This window comes from Notolepis coatsorum (genome assembly GCF_963971535.1).
Source record: "Notolepis coatsorum genome assembly, chromosome: 6".
Lineage (NCBI taxonomy): Eukaryota > Metazoa > Chordata > Actinopteri > Aulopiformes > Paralepididae > Notolepis > Notolepis coatsorum.
In genome coordinates, this window is record NC_140170.1 from 10605828 (window position 1) to 10627983 (window position 22156).

The 22156-nt window shown below is 41.4% G+C and overlaps 1 protein-coding gene across 3 annotated transcripts; it reads right to left on the reverse strand.

Annotated features, from left to right (window-relative positions):
• Positions 1 to 1903: 1903 nt before the first annotated feature.
• LOC311230591 (CMP-N-acetylneuraminate-beta-galactosamide-alpha-2,3-sialyltransferase 1-like) lies at positions 1904 to 20825 on the reverse strand. Of its 3 annotated transcripts, XM_084316914.1 has the most exons (8): positions 16477 to 16735; positions 15809 to 16083; positions 12091 to 12284; positions 11640 to 11765; positions 9332 to 9511; positions 3634 to 3679; positions 3353 to 3472; positions 1904 to 3102 (listed from the first exon to the last, which is right to left on the reverse strand). In XM_084316914.1, the coding sequence occupies exons 2-8, from the start codon at positions 16052 to 16054 to the stop codon at positions 2839 to 2841; spliced, it is 1176 nt and encodes a 391-aa protein (XP_084173040.1). In that variant the 5' UTR covers positions 16055 to 16083; positions 16477 to 16735; the 3' UTR covers positions 1904 to 2838. The 3 variants fall into 3 exon arrangements, with proteins under 3 accessions (XP_084173040.1, XP_084173042.1, XP_084173041.1); XM_084316916.1 differs by lacking the exons at positions 15809 to 16083; positions 16477 to 16735 and adding an exon at positions 20727 to 20825; XM_084316915.1 differs by lacking the exon at positions 11640 to 11765 and having other exon boundaries at positions 16477 to 16734.
• Positions 20826 to 22156: the final 1331 nt, after the last annotated feature.

Sequence of the window (22156 nt, forward strand, 5' to 3'; positions counted from 1 at the left end):
AATTTCCATCATATTGATGTCAGCTTCATGAAAGGTGGGTCAACTCTTATGGCCAAATAGAAAGGTAAACTTAGTGTAGGTGTGGTTGTTTCTTGCAGTAGGACCTGGGGTTAGGAATGCCTGGTTTAAAGAAACGCTGCTCTCCATGTGCTCACTCTACTGTATCATCATCAGTTTAGAGAGTTTCAGAAGGACCTAAACCAGGGGCGGATTTAGGATTGTAGGAGATCCGGGGCTTAGCCCAGATGGGCCCCCCTTTTTTTTTTTTTTTTTTTTTTACATTTTTTTTAATTTTTATTTATTTTTTTGGCAGACAGTGGGTGGTTTGGAGGGGCTCAGGCACGACCCCCTCCACGACAGATTTTATTTGAATTTAATGAACCTGTACGTGCAATTTCCTGCAATATAGAGCCTTCAATCCTGACCAATAAAGCTGCTCTTTTCACTATAAAACTCAGTTAACCATAACGTAGTTATGGTTAGATTTATATATTGGGGGGGGATATATCATATTTTTCATATAATCAAAAAGTGGTGGAGCAAGATTATACCTTTGCTCCCCCAAGTTCAATAGTGGGAGAGCAGAGATGCTCCGAATGCTCTTATGGCCAGGCGTCTATGATTCACTGATACAAAGTAAAATAGTGCAGTGCAATAAAATAGTTAGTAAAATAGAATAAAATAATGCAATAGTGCATTGCAATAAAATAGTTATCATCGTATTTAATCGGGAGGCCGGTAAGGAGTGCATTACAGGAGTCGAGTTGGCTTGAGATAAAGGCATGGATCTGGTTTTCAGCGTCCTTTTGATTTATAAATGGCCGTACTTTAGCTATGTTTCTAAGGTGGAAGAATTAAGTTTTTGTCAACTTGTTGATTGTGATTTAAAGCTACCATAACACCAAGACTTAACTCACTCAAATACAGTTAGCAGCTGGATAGACCACAGATGGAAATTAGCTTCTGCTAAATCTGGTGCAAACATATTTTCATGTAACAATGATGAATTGTAAAAAAAAAAAAAAAATTAAATAGATTCGGGGCTTTTCAGAATACATCCGGGGCTTGAGCCCAGGTAGCCACCCCCTAGCTCCGCCCCTGACCTAAACTAGTTATTACTTCCAGGGTGGTCCAAGTGGAGTAACGGGGCCTGTCACTGGTTTGAAGGATCATGCTGCCCTCTAGTGGTCAGAGTGTGTCAGTGACATGAACCGTTGCCTCAGACAGAATGATTGAATGAATGAATGAATGAAAATGATGAATGATGAATGAAAACTTTATTTACCGGTTTCCAGAATGGGTACAATACAGTACGGCTCCATACATACAATTGTTAAGGGGATGCAGACTAGAGAAAGACGTTTGTCTTGTTTACATCAGGGTCCACAGCATGGAGCCGGCTCTGGTGTTTCTGAAACTCAGGTCCAGGGACCGGTGGGTGTCCCTGGGATATTTCTGAGTGATCCCTGGTCTTCTTATGATTGAAGAGGTGCCTGCTTGCTTACTTGCCCCGAGACAGATAGAAATAAATGCTGGTCTACAGAATATCTTTAGTCAGTTGAATTTCCACTATGAATTGAAAATGGGGGACCCTGATGTAAACAAGACAAAAGTATTTCTCTGGTCTGCATCCCCTTAACAATTGTGTGTATTGAGCCGTACTGTATTGTACCCATTCTGCAATCTGTTAAATAAAGTTTTCATTCATTCAGTTTACATCATTTCAGTTTACTGCTACTCTCACTACTACTCGTATTGCCTATACTCAATTAATATCTGCCTACTGCTTTCACTGTCTACAACTGCCTCACACTGTAATCATAACTACCTATACATCATACTATAGTCTACCCATATAACTCTGTATGATAGCATGTACAATAATTCTGTATGAATGAACAAATTAATGAATGACATTTTATTTTCGTGTCATGTCGGACGACCCATCCCTTATGGGATTATAAGACACCAAAAACAACAATTGAACATAACAATCACTTCCCATGGTTTCTAAGCTACACCGTGCACACCATCAGAGGCCAAAATACATCACATGTGTTATTTCCGTGCGTTTATCCCAAGCTTTCTCTAAATATTCAGCAAGTGCAAAAACCCTGTGATACAAAATCCATTTTAGTCTATCTGCATCACTAAACCACATTAACTCAAGGTTTTTACACCTGTCAAATAACTTTTTACGCAACTCATAGTATAGTGGACAATAAAACATCAAATGAAACTCATTCTCGATATCGATACCACAGTAAATACAGATCCGCTTCTCTTCTGTGACCCCCCACCCCCCTGCATTTAAAAGTGAATTGTATCCTTCGAGTGTCATCCTTGAAAATGAAAAATAGTGCTTGGAAAAGTACTTAAAAGTCCTTGAATTAAATTTTGCAATGTCTGTGGGAAGGAACCCTGTACGAGGTGCCAACCCTGCAGGAGGTGTCTGACCCCCTGACCCCGGCGCCAGAGGACAGCGGGGCCCGGTACCAGGTGCACACCCTGCAGGAGCTGGGGACGGTGGTGGATCAGCCTGTGCTGTGGCCAGGAGGAGAGAGCCATGCTCCGGTCAGACTCCAGAGACACAGAGAGAGCCAGGTCAGCAGAAGCTAAACACTAAACACTGTACTGGGATCAGTTTGTGTCCATTACCTCTGAAGCCAAACTCAATACAAACATACAAAAACATTTTTGTTTCTAAATCTAAAAACAACCAAATAAATCTAGAACTTATTTTAAACCCCAATTTAAATGATCTCAATCTTATTTTCATTCGTTGTAGTATTTTGATAGTATTACTGTACAACATGTTTTACAATTGATTTTAAAGTTTTATTTCATTTTTGAAAAACATCGCGAGATCCCTACTATGAGGACCACCAGCAGGGGGCCCAAGCACCACCGGCGGTATGCGTACCACAGGTCGAGAATGGCTGCTCTAAAGAAATGTATCTTTCGTTTGTCAGACAGTTCCACAATAAGTTTATACTCAAACATTCCATCATGTCCTCCAGTTTTCAGTTTTTTGTTTTTCAGTTTTTCCCAATAGTGGCTCCAGTTTCCATCTTTGTCTGGGCCAAATCCGAACACATTGACCTGGGAAGACAGACAGACAATGTTACATGAATGGAGCATGGACTTAAACTTTGTATGAGATTACATTTGTCTATTTGACTAATGATTTGCCACAAATATCTTTTAAGTCCCTCTGGCCACTGATGGGAGGGTTTCCTCTTATTCAGCTCAATCCGGTCCCAACTACACCAGTTAGTTTGCTGAAGAAGTGATGTTTCTTCATGACAAGGTTACACAGTACAGGTCTCTATATATAATATAATATATTTACCTCGTCACAGATGTGCATGCTAAGCATCACAGCCAGGAAGCCAGTGGATGGTTGGTTTCCCCTCTTTCTCAGCCAAATTTGATGAACATATTTCATGAAAGTAGGATGGAGGACCGAAATCTGTGTGGGTTATGAATCAACAGTTAACCTATGGAAATGTCATTGGACTGATATATCTCTATATTTTGTTTACCTTTTATATACTTTTAACCCTTTACCCACTACAGCAGTTATTTGTGACTCATTGGTCAAAATGGAAGACCTGTTTCTGTTTGACTCACCAAGTCCTTGTTAGCCTTTATCTTTGCTTTCACACGTTGGTATGTTCTGTTGGATGAAATGATACAAGAACATTTAATTGTAAAGGGATTTGAATGAAAAACATACTATTTGTGTGTGTGTGTGTGTGTCTCTCTGTGTGTGTGTTTTTTTGTGTGCAAATGTTGTGTGTATCTCCGCATGATTCTTGCTGAGGTGGGAGATAACATTTGAAGTATTGAAGGAAGACGTCTTGGTTCCTCCTCGCATAACCTCCGCTTTACAGTCACTTTGCCCACCTCAGGAAGAATCATCGGGAGATACAGGCAACGTTTGTGCAGAAGCAACAGGCGACACTGAAAACACCCACCCAGTTGTCCCTTAACTTAAATGGCAAGTTTAATATCTGGAGACACTTTGAAATAATTCCAAATCAAAGACATAGAATGGATTGCACGGAGCAAGTTGCACCCTTACTTAAAATTCATTATGAATTGAAAATGGGGGACCCTGATGTAAACAAGACGAAAGTCTTTCTCTGGTCTGCATCCCCTTAACAATTGTGTGTATTGAGCCGTACTGTATTGTACCCATTCTGAAATCTGTTAATACAATTTTAATTCAATCAATCACCGCGCAGATTGATTGATTGAATGAACATTTTATTAACAGATTGCAGAGAAAGACTTTCGTCTTGTTTACATCAGGGTCCCCCATCTTCAATTCATAATGAATTGTAAGTGAGGGTGCACCTTGCTCTGTGCAATCCATTCTTTGTGGATCTAGCCCATAGTGAGCGACTCCACTAACAGTCTTGTTGTTATGCTGCAAGTGATGATGCAGTTTGATGATTTCATCAAGCGTGCGCCGATAGACCAAACATCTTCAGGGTCGTCTCAGAAATGCGAAAGCCACAGCATTTATTGCGAGTTGTGCCAAACAAACATAAATATCTCAAAAACTATACATCACATCTCTCATATTGACATTTTGAGTGAGAGGAGAAGTAGCTGAAGAGTTTGATGTATAAAATGTGCATGTTGTGTAACAGTTGTGTCATTAAAAAAGTAAAACCCGATACCGATCATTTCCGATATTACATTTTAATGGCAATATTGGCCGATAATAACAGTAGGCCGATAATGCACCTGGGAAAATGCCTCTCAGAAGCGATGTATTTATAATATTTAAGACATGACTTGACATTGTTCAGTCACATCTTACCCAGCTTAAGCTAGTGTTAAATGCTGGCAAATCAAAGTTTATGCTCTTCTCAAATGGGAAGAGACTCCCAGCTGATCTTCCCACACTTGTTACTGCTGGAGGGACTGACATCGAAAGGGTTGCTTCCTACAAATATCTAGGCATTACAGTGGACGAGAACCTTACGTTTAAATCTCACATAGACAAACTTGTGTCAAAGCTGAAGCTTAAACTCGGCTTCTTTTTCAGAAACAGGTCCTGTTTTTCACTTAAAGTGAGAAGTCACCTGATCTCGACCACCTTCTTACCACTACTCGATTATGGTGACTTACTCTATATGTATGCACCTGATCAGTACCTTAGAAAGCTTGATACTGTGTACCATTCTGCCTTACGCTTTGTCACGGGATGTGGAAATCGAGTGCACCATTGCACCCTATATACCATTGCAAGTTATCCATCTCTACAAATACGGCGATTTTCTCGATGGCTCTCTCTGGTGCACAAAGCTCTGCTTAAACTGGTTCCCTCGTACCTAAGTGTGCTTCTGTGCACAAAGCAATATAAGTATGCCCTTCGTTCTCAAGCTGCTCTAACACTGGAAGTTCCCCATATGAGAACTGAATTGGGAAAAAGGGCTTTTAAATATGCTGCTCCTTCATCTTGGAACAAGATACAGGAGGACCTAAAATTACCAGGACTGGTCACCCTCGGAGAATTCAAAGCCATTTTAAAATCCTACGAACTCTACGAAATTGGAGCTTGATGTAAATGTTTTATCTGTATTTTATTGTGATGTTCTTTTTTATGTTGAAACTTTCTGCTGCCTTGCTTGGCCAGATCGCTCTTGAAAAAGAGATTTTAATCTCAATGATGCTAAATAAAGGATTTGATTGATTGATTGATTGAAATACTCTAGAATATTTTGTTTAAAAATGCTGTGGGTATAGGGTCAATATACAGGAAGTGGAGGAGGTACATTCCATGACAGTTTCATAGAGCTCAGCTGATGTAATGACGTCCATTATTAGAGTACAGAAGAAGGAATACTACAATAAAATATTAGAGGACAGTGCAAATAATATACAAAGGACCTGGAAAATAATCAATCATATTGTTTGGAATAGAGGTTATAAATCTGAATTTATTTTCTATAGCTCTGAAGTGGACAATGTAAAAAGCATCGTTGAAGATTTCAATGATACTTTGTGGGTGTTGGAACTACTTTGGCCACCAAAATAGTTGTGCCTGAGGATAAAAAAGATATTTAATAAGATGTTTAATTAGATGTTTAATAATCTGATTAATGGTAATATCAGTTCTATGTTCCTTTGTGGGGTAAATTAAATTGATATAATTGAAATTGTAAGTAAACCTTGCATAACTCATTGTTATATTCACACAATCTTTTTCATTACGTGTATTCACACACACACAGCTCACGGTTTGTCATTGTGTTTGTCAGAAGGTGAAAAAAAACAAGCAACAGCACACAACACCTTTGTACATCGGATGTGTGTCACACAGGTATGGAGATGTTTGTGTCCGTTTCTTTTGAAAAGTTTTATATGATTTTACTGTGAAATGAAAGGCTGTAGGCGTAATAGCCTTAGCTCATCCACACCAGTTCAGCTATATAAATTGAGTCTGGCATTTGTATATGTATATGTATATACATTTGACGTAGAAACTGTACATTGGAGGAGGTTGGGTAGGTGGGGTGGGGGGCTGTACATTGGAGGTGGGGGACACTGTACACTGTACATTGGAATACTGACAAAGCCATACTTGGTCATTTACTGTACAACTGGGTTAGGACATTTGTAGGGGCCAGTTTCGAATTGTCTATCACATGCTTCCTCCGATACATAGGAGATAGCCAGCAGCCTCTTTTCACCTGCCAGCGAGGACTCTCATTGGTGAAGTGTAACGCGTGGGAGGTCACACTACCCTCACCATCTCCCTCCCTCGCTGTGCAGGCGCCCTGACCGACCTGTAGGAGTCGCTGTTTACAACGACCAGATTACCACCCACCGGCTTCCCTCCCGCTGACACTGCCAATTGTGTCAGTATGACGGCCGGCCAAGCCGGAGGCACCGCTGACAGCTGGATTCGATACCAGTGTCTATGCGGTGGTAGACAGACGCTTAGTCCGCTGTGCTACCCGGCCGCCGCATGAATAAAGTAATCTGAATCTGAATCTGAATCTGAATGATACCAACTGAGATTAGCTCTGATAATTCCTGCAGAAATACTGATGTGTATTTTGGTGGTCGGTATAATGAGGGCCAAACACAGTGCATGAAGAACATGAAGAACACATGCCTAAGGGTATGCGAACAGGAATAGGCATGTTCGAGATGGATTTCGGTTGGCCTCGAAAGTAGACGAGAGTAGCCGAGTGAAGCCGGGGGAGGAGTTAAAAAGGCGGACACTTCCGATTTAACGAGAGCCTCTCGCCTAGCATGGCAGATACGCTTTCACGTCACCACACACACATTACACACCTGTCCAGCTCATTATAATGCGATGGCCGTGTGCAAAATTAGATCAGATTCAAATGTACAGCACACCATATACTGCTATAGTGGAATACACTATTCATATACCATAATGTATACCATCTTGTTGCACGCTCCTGGCCGCACGCACACACAACACACTGCTGAATAATTCTGTTTTGCATCAATATATATATGTATACTGTGTATATTGAGGCAAAACAGAATTATATATACAGTATTGAGGCAAAACAGACGACGCATGTGTGTATGTTGTGTGTCGACAGCTTGAAGTTTATCATGATGATATGATGATAACGCATAACATAATAAAGTTTTCAATCAATCAAACGTCTCATAACTCCCTGGCTGTCACGTGCCAATAGGCGCTTTGCGCGACCGTAGCAAGTCGCTTCCCAGCCGGGAGCAGCCGAGTGAGAGGTACTGTGGCGCCTCGCTCTGAAGGCTGTGCTTGGCTCGCTCCCGTGAGAGTTCCGCGCCTGGTCTCGTCAGATTTTAAGAGCAAGTCGGACAACATTCTAACCGTCATGCAACGCGCTTGGCGAGGCCGTAGTAAAACCTGCGCAGATCTGCGTCCGCCTATCCCATCTCGAACACGCCTAATATCACACACAGAGGTTGTGGGACCGTCACCTGGAGGGTTTAGAGAGGGGGAGAAGGAAAGAAAGGGAGAGGCGAGATGTTTGTAAAGTACAGTAAAATAGTAAATGGACTGCATTCATATAGAGCTTTTAGATAGATAGATAGATAGATAGATAGATACATTATTAATCTCCTTGGGGAAATTCAGGGTATCTCACAGGTCACACAGCATACAGATGTTGACAGTTCACATTCAGTTTCGCTTATGTCTGCATCATGAAAAAAAAATAAGCACATGATAAAATTCAATTAAATCATATATATCAATAACAAATAAGAGCGTGGTGAGGTAAAAACAGGTGTATAAAAACATGTGTATAAAAACCGGTGTAAAAACAGGTAAAAAAATTAAACGGGTGTAAAAACAGGTGTGTGGGGAACAGGTCAGAGGTCAAGGTCCCCCGCACTATATTGCGCTGTTGTACAGTCTGATGGCAGTGGGGACAAAGGACCTCCTATGCCGCTCAGTCCGTGAGTGCAGGGAGATGAGCCGTCCGCTGCGACTGCTGCTCTGCCCCACCAGGGTGTGGTGGAGAGGGTGGTTGGTATTGTCCATGATGGCCAGCAGCTTGCTCTGCGTGCGGCTCTCCACCACGGTCCCCAGTGGGTCCAGTCTCCTCCCCACCACTGAGCCAGCCTTTTGGACCAGCTTATCCAGCCGCCTGGCATCCCTGGCCGTGGTATTACGGTACCACCCCAGCAGACAGCGGCATAGAGGAGCACACTTGCCACCGCTGCCTGATAGAACATGAACAACATTTCCCCATGCACATTAAAAGACCTGAGCCTCCTAAGGAAGAACAGCCGGCTCTGTCCTTTCTTGTAGAGCGCTTCCGCATTTGCAGCCCAGGCCAGCTTATCGTCCAGGTGCACACCTAAATATTTGTACGTCTGCCCCGTCACTATGTCGTTTCCTCGTATGCTGACCGGTTGCAGAGGTGGTTTCGACCTGCGAAAGTCCAGTATCATCTTCTTGGTTTTCGTTGCGTTCAGGAGAAGGCCGTTCCGTTCGCTCCAGTCACTGAAGGCTCCCACCAGGTCCCTGCGCTTTACAAGTTATGCCTCACATTCACCCATTCACTCACACGTTCACACACCAGCGGCAGAGGCAACCATGCAGCCTGTTCTTCTGGAGCAGTTAGGGGTTAAGTGTCTTGCTCGAGGGCACTTTGACACGTTACCGGGAGAAGCCGGAATCGAACCGGGGACCTTCTGATTACGAAATGACCGTTCTACAGTACCTCCTGAGCCACTGTCGCCCAGTAAACTAAAGGGTAGATTTGTTTGGTTTACAATCCTTCACGCCAGTCGATGTAATTCGTTGATAATGCAAATGATACATCCATAGACTCACCTTGTAATGCGTCCCGTGGTGAAGGCACTGACGAGCCATCGGAGGTCCGTCACCTTGAACCCAACGAACACAAGATGGGTGTTCTTGTCCAAATCAATGGCACTTTCAGGATACATCATGTGAAGCGTTGTCTTGGTTCCAACATCCGATTCGTATCCCTTGACCTGAGCCTGGTTCATTCTAAAGAACAAAGAGTGAGAGAGATACGTCTTAATGCAAGGTACAGAGAGAGAGAGATATTATGTCATAATTTAAGGTACAGAGAGAGAGAGATACACCATAATTACTAATTATTATAATTAAAGCCATTACTAAAAAACCTAACTTGGATAGTAATGTAATGGCAAACTATCGACCAATATCTCTAACCTACCATTCATTAGTAAAGTACTTGAAAAGCTAGTTTCAGTTCAAATTAATTCCTTTCTTGAAGAAAACAACATCTTAGAATAATTTCAGTCGGGATTCAGAAAATATCATAGCACTGAAACTGCCCTCACCAAAATAATCAGTGACCTCAGACTAAACTCTGACAAGAATAAGGTCTCCATCCTTATCCTGCTAGATCTCAGTGCAGCATTTGATACAATCGATAACGATATTCTAATCGATCGTCTTGAAAACCTTGTCGGTTTCTCAGAACATGTGCTAAGCTGGTTTAAAACATACATCAGAGGGAGGAAATTCTATGTTAAACTAGGAGGCCACATGTCTGAGATGACGACAACTATGGAGTTGTACAAGGGAGTTGCTTAGGTCCTTTACTCTTCTCCCTTTACATGTTACCGCTGGGTGATATCATCAGAGAACATAATGTAGGTTTCCATAGCTATGCGGATGATACACAACTGTACATATCTGCTGAACCAAATGATACAGCTATTAACTCCATTACAGACTGCTTATTGGCAATAAATAAATGGATGAGTAAGAACTTCCTGAAACTAAACGAGAACAAAACTGAAATTCTAATTATCGGCCCCAAAACAAAAAAAGAAACGTTAATAAAGAACCTGGGAGGACTAACCCCTTGGATCAAATCTGAGGTCACAAGTCTCGGGGTTATCATAGATTCAGAACTGAACTTCAATTCTCATATTAACAAAGTGACGAAAACATTGTTCTTCCATCTCAGAAATATAGCAAAAGTACGACCATTTATTAATCAAAACGATGCTGAGAAGCTAATTCATGCATTCATATCTAGCCGATTAGACTACTGTAATGCACTTTTCACAGGTCTCCTAAGAAAACCACAGAGAGGCTTCAGCTAATCCAAAACTCTGCAGCCCGACTGCTAATGTCCTATAACTTCAATTCATCAAGTATTTCTACCGTTTTTGTATTCTACGTTCACCTCAGAGATATGATAGAAGAAAGAAAATCTTCATGAATTCAAAAAATGAAAAAATTTGACATTTGACATTTTACATTTTCAAGGTGCTATTTGGTTCCTTACAGCCAGTGTTAATTTCGTCAGCTATTTTTCATTTTCATTTTCATGTCTCAAATGCTCTTTTTCGTTTTCATCATATTTAGTCACCTTTATCTATTTTTCGTTTAGTCAAGTTTTAGTCAACTACAGGTCTGAGCATTTTTGTTTTAGTCTTTTTTGTTTAGTCTCGCCACTCAGTTACAGCCTCATATGTTGGGGTGAGCTTTTTTTTCTTCTTTTTCTTTCTACTTTTTCTCCCCCTTTTTTCTGTATTTTTCTCCCATCCCAATTTAGTCGTTATGCCAATTCCCTTCCTGGTCGTTGCGCGCATTTCCCCCCCACTTGCCTGCCTAGGGAGGGTTGATAGATACAGTACTATCACATGTCTCCTCCGATACATGTGGAGTCAGCCAGCCGCTTCTTTTCACCTGACAGCGAGGACTCTCACTGGGGGAGTGTAATGCGTGGGAGGATCACACTACCTCCCCCTAGTTCCCTTCCTCGCTGAGCAGGCGCCCCGACCGACCTGTAGGAGTCGCTGTTTACAACGACCAGGATACATCCCCCACCGGCTTCCCACCCGCTAACACTGCCTGTTAGTATGGACGACCGACCAAGCTGGAGGTACCGCTGACAGCTGGATTCGATACCAGTGTCTCTGCGGTGGTAGGCAGGTGCTTAGTCCGCTGCGCTACCCAGCTGCCCCGGGTGAGCTTTTTCTAAACAAAAAAAAGTTACCGATGCTAGCTGGTTAGACTTATGTAAGCTATTTAATGTAGCGATCAGTCATGCAGTAATGTAGGGAAGAAAGTGGAGAGTTTCCTTTTCTGTATGGTGCTTTATTTATATGGGGTTTTACAAGTTGATACTTACCTTCTCATATACAGTACAACACAGCTACCTGCTAATACGCTAGCTTCACAACAACAACGTAACATCCGGTCCGTCTTCCCATATCTCCCGGGGGGAAACAACACCCCAAGCATAACAGTGGTGCCCCTAAGACCACGGACAATTATGTTTGTTACTTTCCTGTCGGCAAACAAGTTCCTGTTAGCTAGCAAGTATCAAGTAAACAGTGTTGACGTTGAAGTTGAATAAACGTTTAGCAAGATGTTATTTTGCAAACTACATTTTGTGTCGTCATTTTTTGTCAACGACATTGCATGAATAATTTCGTCTCGTTAGTGTCACATGATCTCCATTAACGTGACGTCCTCAGGGGAAAAAGCTTCGTTGTCGACCATATTTAGTCATCATTTTCATTGACTAAATTAACACTGCTTACAGCCCACTCCTCGAGAACCACGTGTCTATGGTTTACCTTATGACGACGTCATGAATGTCGATGAGGGCTCCGTAGTGTGATTTAATCAGGTTCCCTGAATTACTGACCACGGCACACGTCCTGCAGCGCCGGGGGCTTGAATCCATGAAGCTCAAATTGTTTGGGAAGAAGTTGAACAGCTCTTCCACAGCGGTTTCGTAGGAAACGTTGTGTCTCTCAGGCTGTAAACGCTGACACAAACCAAACAAGACATGTGGTTTCAATACACAGAGGGCTAAATCCACAAAGAATGGATTGCACGGAGCAAGTTGCACCCTTACTTATAATTCATGATGAATTGAAAATGGGGGACCCTGATGTAAACAAGACAAGTCTTTCTCTGGTCTGCATCCCCTTAACAATTGTGTGTATTGAGCCGTACTGTATTGTACCCATTCTGCAATCTGTTAATAACATTTTCATTCAATCAATAAATCTGCACGGTGATTGATTGAATGAAAATTGTGGATCTAGCCCATAGTGTGCAGGAGGGGAGGGGGAGGGTCAAAACTATTTTGTAATAAATCCACGATTAGCCTACATTACAACATTGTTTAGATCAAAATGAGTAAATCCCGGATCACCTCTGAGGGCATACAGTACATATTGCCAACTCATCGTCTTCTCTCAATAATTTCAAACATAGATTGAAGACCAGCCTGATGAATCTAAGCCATCAACTTGACTCCGTAGCTAACCACACCATGATGGCATTTTGGCAACAACACAGTTTGAACCTGGCTGGAGGAAGCGATATAAAGAAACGAATTGCCAATAAATGTGAAGTTATCTTTGTCTGTTGTCAAGCGTCGTCAATATACCCCTCCCCAATTTCCTCACTAATGGAACTGGTGTTGCAGAGTCACGTTAGTTAGTTTGATACTGTAGTTTAGCGTTAGCCAGTTGATCAATTCAATTCATGTCTCGACTTCCACTGTTTGTTGATAACTGTGACGCGGCTCTCGCCTTCTGTAGTAGCGAAGCAAAGATAGTATCTGCTGTGTGCAGTGCACTGCTGACAGAAGTGGATGAGAGGAAATTATATGAATGAATCGGTTTTGACCGATGCAAAGACGCTACAACAAGATGCATCGCAAGTTCAACCTGAATTCTAGCCAATGCGCACTTATTCCACCGGTGCACTCTCATCGTGAAAGTTTATGCCGGTGCACCGATGCGAATCGGTGAATCTTAACATCACTACTCTAGAGGCCTTTAACCAAGAACTGGAGAGCATGGACTGGTCAGATGAGCTCAGTGGTACACTGGTTGAAGAAACATGGCTTGGATTAAAAACCAAATTCACAACAATACGGCACCCCTAAAAACCACCAGGGTTAAAAATCGCGCTGAGCCATGGATGCACACTGAAATACTGACCGCTATGAAAACCAGAGACAAAAAATGCTCGGAACTTCATAAAAGTCAGACAAAGCTTACCAAAAGCTCAAACAGGGAACTCCAAGCCCACGTGGTTGAACAAAAAATTCTAAGAAACAGACTAAGAAATGACGTAAACACCATGATCAAAACTGCAAAAAAGAATTTCATCAATGACAAAACTGAGGAAAACAAAAATAAACCCTGTGAACTTTGGAAATTACTCAATAATCAACTAGGCTGCAGTAAAACACTTAAAACTAGATTTTCAAACATAAACATAAAGACGGACAACACGCTCATCACAGACAAGCTGGATGTGGCCAATTACTTAAACATTTTCTTCACAAACATAGCCACAACACTGGTAAATAAACTACCCTCCCACTCAGGGCATTTTGGCGTAGAACACAACATAGCCTACTACAATAACCTAGGGGTCCGCAAAGACGATTTCAAACTAGAAATGGTAACAACAGCTGAGGTACTCAAAAAACTGAGCGCCCTCCAACCTAAAAGGCCACTGGCCATGACAATATCCCCTCCAAATTCCTCAGAGACTCAGCAGCCGCCATCACCCCAGTCATCACACACATAATAAACCTCTCCATAAAACAGGGACACGTACCCAAAGACTTCAAAATTGCGAGACTAACCCCCCTGCACAAAAAGGGCAGCAAATTAGACCCAGGCAACTACCGCCCTGTTTCTATTCTTACCTCCATCTCGAAAGGCATGGAAAAAATAGTATACGAACAGGTCGAAAATTACCTTGCAGAAAAAAATCTAATCTACGAATTCCAATCTGGCTTCAGAACATCCCCACTCCACTGACGCATGCCTTCTCTATTTGAACGACCACATCAAACAAGAGGTGGACCGAGGCAAATACTGCGGCATGGTCATGCTGGACCTACAAAAGGCCTTCGACACTGGCAATCACTCCATTCTGATTGACAAGCTAAAAGCAATTGGTTTTGATAGTCTATCAGTGAGCTGGATGCAATCCTACCTGGAGGGGAGAGAACAGATGGTGGAGGTAAACGGTACCCTATCCCCCCCCCCTCCCAGTGAGCTGTGGTGTTCCACAAGGAAGCATAATAGGGCCGCTACTGTTCCTAATTTATGCAAATGACATGTCGTCAGCTTGTGACTGCAACTTGTTCCTGTTTGCGGACGACTCAGCCCTGCTGACAAGAACAAGTTACAGGTTGAAAAAACCCTCTGAACTAGGCAAAATCTGCACCTGGCTCGCTGATAACAAACTATCATTACACATGGGTAAAACAGAGTCCATTCTCTTCGGTTCAAATAACAAACTCAGCAAGACCGACGGCTTCTCGGTTACAGTGGGTGACAATATTGTCACAAGGAAAGATGAAATTACATACCTAGGTTCCATCATAGAGACAAATCTTTCCTGTGACGAAATGGCATCCAATGTAATAAAAAAAGTCAACCAAAAAACTAGATTCTTGTACCGGATCTCCTCTCTGGTAAACAAGAATACCCTGACGACTCTGGCAGGAGCACTCATTCAAGGGTACTACGACTATGCTTGCACCTCATGGTACCAAAGCACCTCAAAGGCGCTAAAAACAAAATTACAAACATCACAAAACAAACTGGTCAGACTACTGCTTGACCTTACTCCACGAACCCACCTCACCCCTGCCCACTTTGACAACTTAGGATGGCTTAGAGTAGACGACAGAGTACAGCAACTTGCAATGGGCCTGGTCTACAAGATACACTACACAACTAAGGTACCCATGTACATGTCAAAATACTTCCCAAAGGTCAGTGAATACCACAACCACTACACCAGAGGAAGCTCAACAAATCATGTTAAACCCAGATTCGGCTCAAACAAGGGACTAAACACGTTTCGCAATTATTATTATGCCAATGTGGAACGCCCTACCCACAGCTGTAAAGGAATGTGCATCACTACCCACCTTCAAAACCACTCTAAAAGAGCACCTACGGGAGACTGCAATTCAAAACTGGCCCCTGTAAATGTCCAAACCCAACCCCCTCCAATGTACTGATGTAAACAAGACGGTCTGCATCCCCTTAACAATTGTGTGTATTGAGCTGTACTGTATTGTACCCATTCTGCAATCTGTTAATAACATTTTCAATCAATCAATCAATCAATAGAGATGAAACTGACTCACAGGGGTATAGAGATATGAGGATAGAGATGAAACTGACTCACAGGGGTATAGAGATATGAGGATAGAGATGAGACTGACTCACAGGGGTATAGAGATATGAGGATAGAGATGAAACTGACTCACAGGGGTATCTGTACAAAAGACGTGTCGCTTACCTTCCACCACACGTGGGCGTTCCCCGAATGCTTGTTTTCTCTTGTCAAAAAGAGATCAATAGATTTGTTGAATCGTTTCTCGTTGTCATCTGATATGCATGTATGACAGGCACAAGGTGTGGTTCCGTTCAGAATCTCAGAATACTTGTCCATGAGCAAACTGTGTCCTCCCAACAACACGCAGGCGGTGATGGCGAGGCTCAGTAGACTGGCAGTAAGTAAGACTCTTATGTATTTGACAGTCATCTCGGGTGTGGACTTTATAGCAGAGCAGTCTGTGGATAGCGAGAATTTTTTTTTCTTCACATAACATACAACACGACATACCAGAACACAATAATAAATAATGTAAAGAATAATTGAAGGAGTAAAATCAATTTAAAAATATATAATAATAATAATAATAATAATAATAATAATAATAATAATAATTAACAGATCAACCGACAATAACAATAACATTATATATATATATATATATATATATATATATATATATATATATATATATATATATATATATATATATATAACAAGATAAAACATTTTTATAGTTTTTTTCCCTAGTTTGTCATTTTTAATTGAAAAGTACCAGAGCAAGGCAATAGCAGCCTCCTCTGTGTTTTAGTTGAATATTCCATTCTGAGAATATGAAAATGTTTTCCTACCTGGTGATGCCCTTCTGGGTGGAGGACAGGAGACATTTACATTTAGTCATTTAGCAGACGCTTTTATCCAAAGCGACTTACATGTTCTGTACGACAAGCCATCAGGAAGGGCACAACTCTATCAGCTGAGCAACAATGTTCATCAAAGTGTTGCGTGTTACAGTGTAGGTTAGTTTATTAGGACAAGTGCATGACAGTAAGGTTAGTTAGGGTTAGATTACGGGGCAGCTGCAGTGGAGGAGTAGCTACTAGTGTAATTATTTACTGCCTTTTCAAAAAGGGACAAACCAAAGTTACACAAATAGCCAATGGTTCCACCCCTCATTCATGTGTTGTGCAGTTGAACGAGTTGAACACGTTTTTCAACCGCTTTCACCAGAGTAGCCTCCCCACTCCCAAAAAACTTCAGATAGTTGACTTATCTATTTTTGTCTCAATGCTGTTTTCAATTTCTTTTTAAAACGTATCTTTTTTTTATAACTCTTTATTTTGGTTAATTTTTCACATCTTTTCCAAAGTCACTTTTTTTTTTTTTTTACATTTTTGCATGGACATTTTCCTTTTCTTTTCCAAAGTCACTTTTTCACATTTTTGCATATACAATTTTTCTTTACAGTATGAATTCCGCTTTTTCATAGACAATTTACAATTTTTTTCAGTGGTTACGAAAATGTGCATAAACATTTGAAACATTTTCCTTTTCTTTTCCAAAATCACCTTTTCACATTTTACAACAACCTTTTCTTTTCTTTACAGTATGATGTTCCGTTTTTTGCATAGCCAATCTACAAATTTTTCTAGAATAAGACAACCACCACAAGACAAACAAGACTCACAGGACAGGGCATTGGTATATGAGGGATATCCGTTTTCGTTCTTGTTTGGTCTGGACTCTGGTCCATTTATGGTCCTGACATTCATTTCCCAGTTATGTGTTAGCTGCCTCCCGTACCCTACATTCTTCCCAACATTTAACATATAACATTTAACACGTTATTGAATTCGACCTCCAAGCGAGGGGGGTTGCTCCTCTTGGCATAAACCCTGTTGGTGTGCGAGGGAGAGCCCCTCGTTAGGGGGGGGCCCTGCGCTAAGGGTGTGTGACGAGGCGTCTATCCGAAACCCCTCCATCCCTTGGTCCAACGTTGGCTGCTAAAGAAAACCTACGCTAATAAAATTACCTTACCCTACTTAGTAAACATTGCCATGACCACAGAAACAAGAGGAGTCCTATGGTTTCTTTCTCATTGTTTTCTAAGGATGTGTGTATACTCGCTGAGCCCCTCTCTCGCTCTCAGTGCAGCGGCCCCTCTGTCTGCCTGGTGCTGGTGCCGTCGGCTCGTCCAGTCTCTTGCGCTCTGAGGCGCCTGAGGCCCCGATTCCCTCCTCGCCTCCTTCCAGTACTTCTTTGGATCTTCATGTTGGAGTGTGGAGTCTGGAAGCGGGTTCCTTTTATCTTCAGTGCTTTTTTAATGCATGCTTCTCTCGGCACCAGCTCCTTGGTTGTATATTCGTGTTCCGTGCTCTTCTCCTGACTTGTCGGCACGTTGTCATCTTGCCACATTTTGTTTAAGGTAGCGATCACGTTAGCTTCGATGTTGAACTCCTCTGTGGTCTCGTTTTCGAGTTTTTAAACGTTTTTTTCCCTTCTTTTTCGGTCCTTCCGTTTCCTTCTTCCACTCATATACCTTTTGATTTAGATTAGGGATGTCCGATATTATCGGCCGACCGATATTATCGGCCGATATCGGCAGTAAAATGTGATATCGGAAAATATCGGTATCGGTAAAAAAAAGAAAAAAAAACAATAACATTTTTTTTTTAAACATTTATTTAACCTTTATTTACCCAGGCAAGCAAGTAAGAACCAATTCTTATTTTATTTATTGTCAAAAGTATGCATGTTGGTTTAATTCAACAACAAGAGATATGTAATGTTAATTTTTACTTTTTTAATTATCATATTTTGCACAGATAATGCTTACATTTAGAAAGCCTTTTGAATGCATCCCCTGAAATTATTCCGTTTTTTTGGGGGGAAACCCTGCATATATTGGTATCGGTTGATATAGGTATCGGTATCGAAATTAAGAGTTGGACAATATCGGAATATCGGTATCGGTAAAAAAGCCAATATCGAGCATCCCTAATTTAGATATTTGTGTTCATTGAATTCTTAAAGTGGAAGAATTATATTTCGCCCGGGAGAGCGGTCTTCTATGCGTCTGTGCCCTCTTAACGGCATACCGGAAGTCTTTCAAACGTATCTTACTGGTTATCTGTGTAAGCTTTTAATAATTTTTTATTTGATTGAAGTTTATTTCAAATATGCAACATAACAAACAAACATCAAGTACATATATAGCCTTAAGCCGTTCAAATAATAAATGTATATACATTTTTCTTTTTTAAATAACAAAGAACAAACAAAAAAGTCAAACTCAATATATATATATATATTTTTTTGTCATTTACATATTTGAAAAGGAGTGGGAAGAAGCATACACGTATTTAATCCCACCCCTATTTAATCATCAGAACATACTATATTTTATTTACTAATTCATACATTACAAGACTTATATTGAAAAATTAACTTAGTTTAATATTTGCCAAACTATATGTTACCCTGTAACAGGGACGTGCACAGGACTTTAGAGGGGCAGGTGCTCAAAGGCTGAAAAGGGCACTAGACCTGTGTGCGTGCAAAGCGAGCGCGTGCATCGCACAAGCCGATTTTTGGGGGCCCTTTTTGGGCGGGGGCCCCCCTTTTTATGCTTTTTGGGGGGTTTTGGTTATCAAATATTGAATATTGAACTTGATTACCAGTTATTTTATTTATTTCCATGCGAGTGCCCTGGGTTCATTCCCCAGTGACATTGGGCTGCTTTTTTAAGTGGGATTGGGCTGCTTCCTCATCAGTGGTGCAGTGGTGATTTCATAAGTGGTTGCACTGTGTTTTAACATATTCGGGGCTATTGGGATTAGACAGGGCCCACTCTATACGGCCAGCATTTCATAACAACCTTTCATTGTGCGTGAGGCTGTTTGTAGAGCTAAATCTATACTTTATATTATTGCTATCTGTCCATTCTCATTGCCAATTGACACTATAAACCGTCCCTTCAATATGCCTTAAATAAAAAAAAATTTCATCAATACGTTCCCATTTTATAGCGTCTTGAATATGAACGTTATAGCAGAATGTTCAGGGGTATTTCCTGGAATGCGAGATATAGGGTGCTAAGTTAATAACGTTAAATCGAATGGCGTTTCGGCTATAGACAAGCTAGAGTTAAAACTCAAAATGCACATTGTCGGTATCATGGTCCACCATGAATGCATGAAAGGGGGGGGGGGGGGGGGACGTAATTTCTGATTATTGATTACCGATAACGGCATTAGCCTCAGTAGCCTCATTCGCTGACCGGGTGGATGGCTATGAGAGCAAGGCTGTAATTGACGTCAAATCGCTCTTACCTGTGGCCGGTTGGACTGCAAAAAGGATTTCCCAGTTATCGATCGCCATCTGGTAGATCCATATGTCCATTGGCTGATGATATATTCCTTTACTGCATACTGAATTCAGCGTCCCAAAAACTATTCCAGGCCATCGGCTACACGCATAGCTTTAGGCTAACAGAAAAGTCCATTCATAATAATAAAATAAAAAAACACCGGTCTGTAACAGGGAACACTGCATTATCAAGACAGCGCCCCTACGAGGATCTGGCCGGTAATGCAATTTTCCGAATTCCAAGAGTAGGGTAAATCTGCAGTGCCGCTCGGTGACATTGAGTAGGATATTACAATGGAACAAAAGCCAAAACAACCTTGCCACGTATATATACGTGGTTGGCCCTTTAAGCATGGCGCCGAAACATATATATACACATGGTTGGCCCCGAATATGTTAATGACGTCACATGCACGTGCGCACATGCACAGAACAGCTCCGACCAGCATTATGATTACATTGATTATTATGCATAAATAGTAGGAAACATGTTTGTATAGGAAATTACTAGTTTTAGTTTAGTTTTTGTAAATATTGCCTTGAAATAGAGAAGCTGAAAAAGGTAGCAGGATGTAGCCTTCAATATATAAAGAAATTATATTGTCAACAGATATGGTTGAAAAACAAACAATGTTTTAAATGTAATTGTAGATACATTGTAGTTACAATTTCTTTAATTGAATTAACTTAAACTAGAAAAGTAAATACAAACTAAATTAGCAATGTAACTTACAGTTTACAAGAGGACAGTTTCCTTCTGAAGCACAACTTAAGAAATGTCTCATCCTTCCAGTCGGGACCATTTGTCACATAGTGAGAGGTTCCACAGCGCAAGCAAACCCCCACCAATTGGTACAGGGCTTGTATTTTGGTTTTGCTCTTCTCGTTCTTTGTTATGCTATTGTTATGCTATTGTTATGCAAAGACAAGTAGCCAGGTGAGTACCGGTACTTGGCGCACGGCACGATGAGTCGAGTGAAAGTTGTGAACGCATTTTTGTGTGCACGCACGTGCTTCTGCTCAGAAAGGAGGTGGATCGGTGTGGTACCGCGTGGCATGAGCACTGCACCCCTGTTCCTCATACCTGGTTGTGTTTGTCATACGGGCGAAACCATCCAGATCTTCCTCATACCTGGTTGTGTATGTCATACGTGCGAAACCATCCAGATATTCCTCATACCTGGTTGTGTTTGTCATACGGGCGAAACCATCCAGATATTCCTCATACCTGGTTGTGTTTGTCATACGGGCGAAACCATCCAGATCTTCCTCATATGGTTGTGTTTGTCTTATCAGGAAAGCACATCACTCCTCAAACAGGTTCAAATGGGATCATCCCTATGTTCCCCGGGTCCTATGTTCCCCGCTTGATTGATTAATAGATTGAAAATGTTATACATTTTTATTATTTTATTAATTATTAATGTCCGCCTTGTTTCGAACTGGTTAAGCTTAGGCCCTCTTTCGAACTGGTTAAGGTTAGAGTTTGGAATCAGGGCTGGTGGTCTAACATTTTCAATCAATCAATCAATCAATCAATCAATCAATCAAAGCGGGGAATATAGAACCCGGGGAACAAAGGACCCGGGGAACATAGACATGCTCCCGTTCAAATGTTCTGGAGGTATTTTCCTCATACAGCTGAGCTGGTGTTATATCACTAGCACTTGTGGTATTTATCTTATCCTATTTGATCTTATCTTATCCTATTTTATTTTATCTTATTTCACCTCACCTCACCTCACCTCACCTCACCTCACCTCACTTCACCTCAGCCTACCTACCCTCCCACCAGTCACTCTCAAACACACAAACAGAAGGGCAAAGAAAATGATTTCTGACCCTTCACCCTGTGCCAACTCATAATGTAATAAGTGTGTGTAATGTCTTAAAAATATGAAATAAAAATGCACAATGTAATATAAATATTGAATACAAAATGGAATAACGTGTAGCAGCTACACTAGCAGCTACACTGACAGCTACACTAGTGGCTACGCTAGCAGCTACACTGGCAGCTACACTAGTGGCTACGCTAGCAGCTACACTAGCAGCTACACTGGCAGCTACACTAGTGGCTACACTGGCAGCTACACTAGCAGCTACACTGGCAGCTACACTAGTGGCTACATTAGCAGCTACACTAGCAGCTACACTAGCAGC